Raw genomic sequence first — 8,968 nt, 5'->3', positions numbered from 1 at the left:
TTTCTTTCTTTCTTTCTTTCTTTCTTTCTTTCTTTCTTTCTTTCTTTCTTTCTTTCTTTCTTTCTTTCTTCTTAAAACCCTTACCTTCTGTTTTAGAATTAATACTAAATATTGGTTCCAAGGCAAAAGAACGGTAAGGGTCAGGCAATTGGAATTAAGTGACTTGACTAGGGTCACACTGCTAGGAAGTTCTGAGATGAAATTTGAACTCGGGATCCCAAGTCACAAATCTGGCTTTCATTTCACTGACCCACCTAACTGCTCCAGTCTTATTTCTTGAGGTTAAGTGTATTATCATATATTAAAGAGAGAAGAAAACTACAAGAAAAAAGGAGGGGAATTTCTCGTATTCAGATACTGTTTCTAGGGTAGGGATACTTAACTTTTTTAGCACTCTGGGAAGCCTAAGAACACTTTCTCAGGATGATATTTTGAAACTCATAAAACAAAATATGTTGGATTTTATGAAGAAAAACAGGAAATGAATGATATTGAAATATAGTAACGTGTAAAATTAATGTTTATAGACATTTGTATATGTATGTGTGTTTATATGTTTATACACACAAATGTATCTTCTGCACAGTCAGTGAGAGAGTGAGTACTTAGTGTATGAGCATGTGTATGAGGTTACTTCAGTTGGGATTTGGTGCAATAGTGCCTTTGGGTGGGGTGCAACTGCTTCCAACATGATCTTAAGTGAGGGAGGCCTAAATCCTTTCTTGTGTCAAATAAAGTTCTAGATGTGAAAATGAAAACTTCATTTTAGCACCACTCCCCTCCCTCATCGTAGAAGGAATCCTTTTCTCTTCTTTTCTGGGGTTAGTGAAAATCACCCCTTTCCCAGTGTCTGTTCTGATGACTAAGCTGGCCCAAGCACTCTTACATAACACTGTTACAGTGTTATTTTCAATCAGGTGGCCATTCCTAATTTTTTTTTCCTTTTCGGCTAGTTTCTACTCAAAGTCAAGTGGAAAATGGAGGTGTTTATTGAGATAACAAGAGAAATGTTTCAATTATCTGGCTATTTCAGGCAAAAATACTTTGTGTATTTGTGTGGGAGAAGGAAAGGCAGCAAAAAGAGAAAATAATATCCTTCTTCATTTTACATTGGTTGAGTCAAAATGGAGGTTATAGGCAGAATCTTTGGTTTTTAAAGATTTAACACCCAAACAAAGGCTTAAATTCAGACTCACAGAACACAAGGCAGAAAACCCAAGTGATTACTTTCTTTCCTAAAATGTCATATCATTAATGAGTGTCAGAGCTGGCCTTGGAAACCAGGAAGATCTGTAGTCAAGTTCTTCCTTTGACTCATACTAGCTGTGTGATCCTGAACAAGTCATTTAGCTCCAGACACCTCTCTAAGGTTATGTATGGTCGAACTGGTGCCAGGGCTGAATTGGGAAAAGGAATTTTCTCATGCAGAGATTTCCTGTGCCAATGAGATCACTGAACTGAAAATTAATCCACCAAAAGAGATCATCTCCCCTTACCCTTATTTTAGATGGGAGGAAACTAAGTCTTAGGCAGGAGATGTGACTCATCTAAGGTAACACAATTTATTCAGTGGAAGAACCAGGATTTTAACCTAGCTGTCCTGATTGCCAGTCCAGTGCTTTTTTCCACCCAATCTCCAGTTAATTTTCTTATTCTTCCTAAGAAAAGGACTATAGTTATAGTGTAAGGATACCACTTCCTAATTAACAGTCCCTGTTCTATTGACTCTTCACATTCTGCCTTTCTCTCTAGCTCTTCAAAATTCAACTTATTGTAAATTCTCATTGATACTCTTTAATGTGTGCACAGCCCATGTTAGATGTTGTGGGAAATGTAAAACATAGCTAAGATATGGTCCTTGTCCCCCTACTTGCTTATAGTATAGTAGGTGGTCAAGAAACCAAACAGTCACTAACAGTATCTGTTACTTCCTCTCCATGCCTCCCCGCCCTTCCCCCCCCCCCCACCCCACTCCCCCACCAGGTCTAGGCCCCAAACTCCAAATTCCATTTGAACATTTTAGGATTTAAATGTTTCAAGCATCTGTATCCTGACACAATTGTATAGGGAACATCAGAATTATTTTTAAAATTTTCTCCCAAGTGATTGGCAACTTGAAGATACAGCCTCAATGGTGTCCATTATTTTCTCATATGTCTTTCATCATTATTTCTAAAAATGTTACAGAATGCATACAGACTGGTTCTCAGTAGTCTCGTGCTACTGGAGATGGCAGGTTATTTTTCACCTTAAAAACAAAATGCATTTTTATTACTAGAATTGCTGGAATTAGAAAAAGAGATCAATGGGGGTTTGGTAATTCAAACTTTCATCATTTAGTCTTCATGGAATATTTTTAATAGCGTGCTTTTTCAGTGTTGTGCAGAGGGGATTTCATTCAGGTATATGTTAGACTAGAGGATCTCTGAGGTTCCTTCCAACTCTGAGAACCTATAAAATTCTATTAAAAATATACAATCATTGCCTTCTATCCTATCCCCCACTCTCCTCCTAGAAGTAACTGTGGTGGAAAGAACCCTGGGTTGAGAGTTAGTGACGTTGGTGCTAGTTTTAGCTCTGACACTCACAAGTTATGAGAGCCTAAGCAAATTACTTCTGCTCTGTGGGCCCAAGTCTGCTTTATCAACTGAGGCAATGATATTTAATCCCGAAGGGTCTTTCCATCTTTAATATTCTATAAGCTCTCATATGGGCTGTATGATACTGTCGATTATTGATTACAGTATTTCAGGCATCAGCAGAGTAGTATTTCAATGACCATTCTTGTGCAGTCTCTCACCTTGTACAGAACTGAACCCACTGCTCTAACTCTTTTCCTCCCTCTCCCTCCCACTTAGGAGACTAAAGCAGACTTGGAAACTGCCTCGATAACGTTTCTTTAAAAATCCTGCTTGGTTTCACTGGGATACTAGAGGTGAGGAAGGGATGGGCATCGTGCCTCCTCTCAGACACTGAAAGGATGAGATCCCTGGGATCCCAAAGAAGGGACTTGTGGCCGTTTTGCACTACAATTTTCTATTGTGATTTGACCCTGGCCAACAGCAGTCACTCTAAAACTTTTAAGTTCAGCCTCAGTGACTACAGAGCCCAGGAGGCAGGATTCTGCTTCTTAGAGACATCAGGCAGCAGCAGGAATGGCTCTTCACCTCCCCCCACCCCCCCTACTCATTCAGGTATTTTTCTGGTACCTTTGAGGCCAGAGGATTCTCACAATGCTTCCTAATCTCATTTCTAGTTATTTTACGATATTCTCCTTCTATTTACATCTCCCTCCCCGAACTCGAGTACACATCTGCAGGTAGGTAGAGGGTACAAGGCTTCACCTTTGTGCTTGGGTATCAAGGCTAGGCGCGGACACAAATGGCCACTCAAAGGAAATGACAGTCGGAGGTGGGGAACTGACTTTTGCCCAGTAGCGGACTCAGAATTCAAACTCAGGGACTCTGATTCCGTGTCCAGTGTTTTTTTAAGCTACAGATCTGTAAGAAGGGGTACTATCATTCCCTTCTCTCCAAGAGTGAGAGTCGTGGTCTTTACGGCCACTAAGGGCAGCCTGGGTTAGAGACGGTTGCAGCTCCTCCTCTCTTTGCCTGGAGCGCTCCCATTCCAATGAATGCAAAACTGGAGGGTGGACAGGGTTTGGGGAGAGACTTTCTTTGGGCCGAGATGTAACGTGGAGCAAACTTTGAGAGTGAGCTACATCAGCGCTGCTAACTCGAAAGCCTCTGGGAAACTCTCAAACCAGAGCGAGTCTTCCTCAAAGGCTAACTGTTAAGTTTATCTACTTTTCTTTCTTTTCCTCTTTCTTTCACCCAATATCTCCCGTAACTCCTACTGTGTCTCCGCCTGTATCCGGGCCCTGACCATATAGGGCAGTATTTATTATTGCAATAATTCCTGCTCAGCTTCTCTTCAGGAGCCGCCCAGAGTCAGTTTAGCACCAAAGGCAAGACAAGAGGGCGGCCCGCTTGGATTGTCTTCATCGCGGCTGAGAAGCCTGTACAAAGGCCAGAGCAGAGAAGTTGGAGTTAACGTTCAAGTACCTTGGGAGCTACGGTGCAATTTGAACTCGAAGGGAGGTGGAGCCATTTAATAGATCCGGACAATCATTTTCGGGAATGGAAATGGAACGGGTTGCTGAGGTGTCATACCAGCGGCCACTGCAGCTGGGGGATCCCAGCAATGAAACGGGGCCTCGTGGCTTCTTGGACAAGTGATATCATCTTTCTGAGGCTCAGTTTTCCCAGCTATAACACGGGAATAATAATACTTGCACTACTTACCTCACAGGGTTGTTGTGAGGAAATCTATGCAAATGTGAGTTATTACTGTTCTTTTTGTTCTTCTCTCGGCTTCCATCTCCCAATTAAAATGCAGTTTAGCTGGGAGAAGATTAATGGAGGTGCTGTGGTGTGGTGGATGATATTCAGTCCTCCTTCTGATACCATAGCTAATATCCAAGTATATACTTTAAGTAACTATGCTATTATATAATTATATGTTATGGCATATTATGGTCTAATATTTTGTATTATACTATTATTTGTCAAGACCTGTGATTTCAGTGGGAGCTTCCAGTAGGTGGACTCTTGTTAATGGAGATTTGGCAACTCCTCTACAACTTACGAAAGTTGTCAGGGGGGATCATTGAAAGGCTACGTGACTTGTCCAAGGTAGCACAACCATCACATATCAAAGGCCAGATTTGAATCCATGATTCCCAGGTCAGCTCTCTATCTATTAAATCTCACTGCGTTTCTTTTGCTTATATAATAATGATGATGTGAGGATGATAATAGCAGCTCATGTCTCTCCAATACAAGCACCCAGTGAGGTATCCAGTGTAAGTATGTCTTTTCCTGTGTTTTTTTTTAGATGCAAAAACTGAGAATTATATCGCTGAAATGACTTAACTTTGAACTCCTATTAATGTGACCTGAGATTGTCTGAGGTTGTGTTCCATCTAGGACCTGGCACTCCAAGAGCATCTTTACAAGAAATAATAATAAAGTCAGCATGACTAAGGAGGGATTTGCTGGATGATGAAGCTGAGTCTAGGACATGCAGAAAAAACCAAGTAGATTTTCAAAGCTACAGATCTCCTAATCTGAATTGATCTATTTGAACCATAGACCAAGCTAGTCCTGCAGAGGGGATCCTGAACTTTAAGACGTCCAGTAAAGCTGACACCAGGGTGTAGCTTAGTTTGCCTCCCTAGAGGTTGTTCCTGGACTGACCCTACCTGAGCTCCTAGATTCAGAGTGAAGCCCCCACTCCTATCTCACCTCTAGAGCAAAAGCACCAAGATATCGTGGTTTGGTGAAAATAGCTCTAAATAACTGGATTTGAATCTAGCTTTGCTCCTTAGTGAGTTCAATAAGGCCCTTCTTGGGGCCTCAGTTTCCCTCTATGAAAAGTGGGAATTGTATTAGAATCTAGTACATAGATAATCCATAATTTCCTTTCCACCTTTAAATGCCCTGACATGAGGAAGAGAGTCCACAATTACCTCCTACCAAACTATACTCCTAGATGAACCTTTTTCCTGACTTGACTCCACACCTCCTCTCCACAGCACTAATTAAATTTTCGTAGGATGTTTAAACTGACCTGAGTCGTTGGAATAGGGGATCATAAATAGCTAAGTGTTGCGTTTTGCATCTACTACTCATTTCGCCCCCAGGGAGTGGAGGAGTGCTGGCGAGGGAGGGGGACCCTGACACCTCTTGAATTGCCGTCATTCGGGACCTTTGATTCAAACCGTGACAGCGGTAAATTAAAAAATAGAGAGAGGGAACATTTATACCCCCCAAAAGGGGAAAAAATGCACGCAAGCATCCCAAATGTTTAATGTAATCACCGGCCAGCTGTGTGCACTTGTAAAGTTGTTATAATCCCCCTCCTTGTTATAAACAGGAAAGGACAGAATATAAAGCAACAGGCCTGCATTCACAAATACCAGCTTTCCCCCTGAAGCCTGCCAAAACCCCCCTTTTATGGTGCTCCTCGCTTGCAACCTCAGCCTGGCCAGAGACCTCATTTTTGCTCCCCCACCTCGATAAAGTTGCTATTAAACCTCTCCCAGACTCGCGATGCCCAGATCACCCCGGAATACCTCCACCTTTTTAGATCCCCAGAGCCCAATATTATCAAACTCTTCTCTTCCTAGATCGGTTACTAGAGCTTCTCTGTTTCCTCCTTCCTGGCTTCACTCCTAGGCACCCCGAATTAGTTATCTGGGACTGAATTTATTTACACCGAGACTTGACAGACGTCTGAAAAAAATCTAAGAATCCTGGGAGTTTTGTTGCATCCACACTCCAAAAACACTGCCTTTGTCAATCCCCGGGCATCTCTAATGCCAAGCTCCATTCTCTTCTCCATCTCCCCAAACTCGTGGAGACTTTCCTTCTCTCCCCTTCTCACTCCATCCGGTCCCCTTAAAACAACTTCTCCAGTCCTTGAAAGTGTTTAATAAGGATCCTCCGTCTTCCCATAAAATGGGAAAGAAGGATATTCTCTGTCCTTGGAGAAGAGATGGGTGGGTGGCATGAGGGCCGTCTCCTGGCCTGCGCTGTTCTTGGGCCATTTTCTTCTTGATTAATCTTTTCACCCCCACCTCCTGTCTCTCTGGCCTGCTCGGACCCCGCGCCGAGCCCTAGCAGTTAACATCCTGCTTTGCCGAGTTGTGTGTGCTTGCAGCGTCAAGGGGTGGACGTGATATTTCAAACATCAGATCAGTGCGTTTATATATTGGGTGCCCGGAAATTTTTCCAAATAAACACAGCTTGATTCAACTTGGGTGGGCAGACTTATCAACAGACTAATTCTATAAACAAATGAAGAAATAACCCAGAAAACGATTGGCTGGTATCAAAAAGACACGTGGAGAAAAGCTTGGAGTTTTTCAGCAATGAAATTTTAATTAATGTGGGTGGGCTGAGAACACAACGATTGTTTATCATAGACAATTTATTTTCCAGTGCTAAGTCAACATATAATAGCAAACTTACAACAATTATTTAACATTTTTAAAGGCATGAAGAAGGGACACTGCGAGAGCTCGAGAGCTCTCTGGGAAAGGAGGCAGAGCTGGAGGGGAGCTAGGGCTGCAGGCTCGTGGCTGGCTCTCCCGGGCTTGGGAAACTTCTTCCTGGCTTTCTTTTGCCTTCTCCCTGCGGGACAGCCTGGAGCTCGCCTAGCCTCGCCATGACCCATCTCTACAACCACCACCTACCTCCGCTGGTCAGCCCCTCGGTGTTGTACGTGTACAGCCCCGAGCGCCCGGGGCTGTCCCTGGGCTTTTCTCCTCCAGCTACTCTGGTTGGAGGTGGTCGGGCCGAGCCCCCCCAGAAGCCTCCCTACAGCTACATCGCCCTCATCGCCATGGCCATCAAAGATGCCCCAGACCAGAGGGTCACGCTCAACGGCATCTACCAGTTCATCATGGACCGCTTTCCCTTCTACCACGACAACAAGCAGGGCTGGCAAAACAGCATCCGCCACAATTTATCCCTCAATGACTGCTTCGTCAAGGTGCCCCGGGAGAAGGGCCGCCCGGGCAAAGGCAGCTATTGGACTCTGGACCCCCGCTGCCTGGACATGTTTGAACACGGCAACTATAGACGGCGGAAGAGGAAGCCCAAGCCCGGTCCCGGAGTCCAGGAGGCCAAGAGGGGGAAAGGGGAGGTGGAGGAGACTGGAGCCCAGGTGGGCCGCAGAATCAGGCTGGAGGAAAGGGAAGAAAGTCCTGTAGCAGCTGGGGGAGGAGGGGAGAGAGGAGGAGGACAAGGAGGGGGAGGAAAGAGTGAAAGAGGAGGATGGCGTGAAAGAGGAGATGGAGGAGGGGGAGGAAGGAGTGAAGAGAGAGGAGAAGGTAGAAGGAGTGAAGCACAAGGAGGGGGAGGAAGAAGAGGAGGAGGGAATGTAGGAGGGAGAGAAGGATGTGAAGAAAGAGGAGAAGGAAGTAGTGAGGGCTATGTGACCGGCCCAAAGGGAGCTTCCCAGGGGCACGCTGCCTCAACTCCCACTCACCCCTCGACCAGATGCTCTGTCCCCCTTTGCTGGCCCAGCCCTGGCCTCCTTTCTGTGGCCCCGGAGGACGCTGCGCAGGACGGTCTCCGGAGAGATGCTGCTATCTCAGGCCCGGCAAGCGGACAGCCAGCTGAGACTACAGCTACCTCGAGGTCTCCTCCGCCCCGTGGCCCGCGAGACATGGACCCGGACGACTCTGACCCTCCAAAAAGCGCCGACAAGCCCAAAAGCTTCAGCATAGACAGTATCCTGGCCCGGACACAGAGCCAGAAGCCGGCTAGAGGAGGCGAGCTGGCCGGGGCAGCCAAACAGGCTGGGGAGTCGCTGGCCGGGGGATGCTTCAGCTCTGCCTTTTTTACTAGCTCGCCCGGCCTCTGCCCGACTTTCAGTGGTTCCCTGATGGTCGATTCTCAAGTTCAAGGGCGACTTTACCAGCTGGGGATCCCTCTTCTTTCATATTTCCCGCTCCAGCTCTCTGACACGGTCTTTAATTTCCAGTAATAGAAACCGAGACAGATTTTGTTTCTCTCCTGTCTCACCAAAGCCTGGAACCTGTCCCTTGAAAGGGGCGCCAGCGACTGACCACGACCGAAGCGGGTGAAAAGCAAATTATTTTAACATTGCTTGTTTATTTGTTTGAAAGGCATTTGCCAACCTGTGCGTTTGGGGAAGTTTCAGCGACTCCTACGTGGAGAGGTGAACAGCTCAAAAAATTCTCCCATTATGGGCTGGCTGGTTAATCCTTTGTAAACCGAATCTCTGTTCTCCGCACTCTTTCTCCCCTTTCTATTCAGATTTTGAATGTTCTTAAACTCGGTTCCAAGAGGCTGCTGTTTGCTCTTTCCCTCCCCATCCCACCCCCATCCCTACCCCCACCCCACCCCCATCCCCCTGAAAGTTTTATTATAGGCTA

General features: G+C 45.4%; 2 protein-coding genes across 2 annotated transcripts; both read left to right on the top strand.

Annotated features, from left to right (window-relative positions):
• Positions 1-6,929: 6,929 nt before the first annotated feature.
• Positions 6,930-7,800, top strand: LOC123233247 (forkhead box protein L1-like; the record flags this gene model as incomplete). Its single annotated transcript, XM_044659398.1, has 1 exon — positions 6,930-7,800. A coding segment is annotated over exon 1 (570 nt), but the record flags the coding sequence as incomplete, so codon positions are not given.
• A 141-nt stretch (positions 7,801-7,941) lies between these two features.
• On the top strand, positions 7,942-8,710 carry LOC123234611 (forkhead box protein L1-like). The gene has a single exon (XM_044660539.1). The coding sequence runs from the start codon at positions 8,236-8,238 to the stop codon at positions 8,554-8,556; it is 321 nt and encodes a 106-aa protein (XP_044516474.1). The 5' UTR covers positions 7,942-8,235; the 3' UTR covers positions 8,557-8,710.
• The last annotated feature ends 258 nt before the right edge of the window (positions 8,711-8,968 follow it).

Source organism: Gracilinanus agilis, chromosome 2 (assembly GCF_016433145.1).
Source record: "Gracilinanus agilis isolate LMUSP501 chromosome 2, AgileGrace, whole genome shotgun sequence".
NCBI classification, from domain to species: Eukaryota; Metazoa; Chordata; class Mammalia; order Didelphimorphia; family Didelphidae; genus Gracilinanus; species Gracilinanus agilis.
This window is presented reverse-complemented; position numbering and strand designations above follow the sequence as displayed.

Bases quoted from the DNA above. Each gene is read 5' to 3' on its own strand.
- LOC123234611 (XM_044660539.1), top strand. From the start codon at position 8,236: ATGGACCCGGACGACTCTGACCCTCCAAAAAGCGCCGACAAGCCCAAA.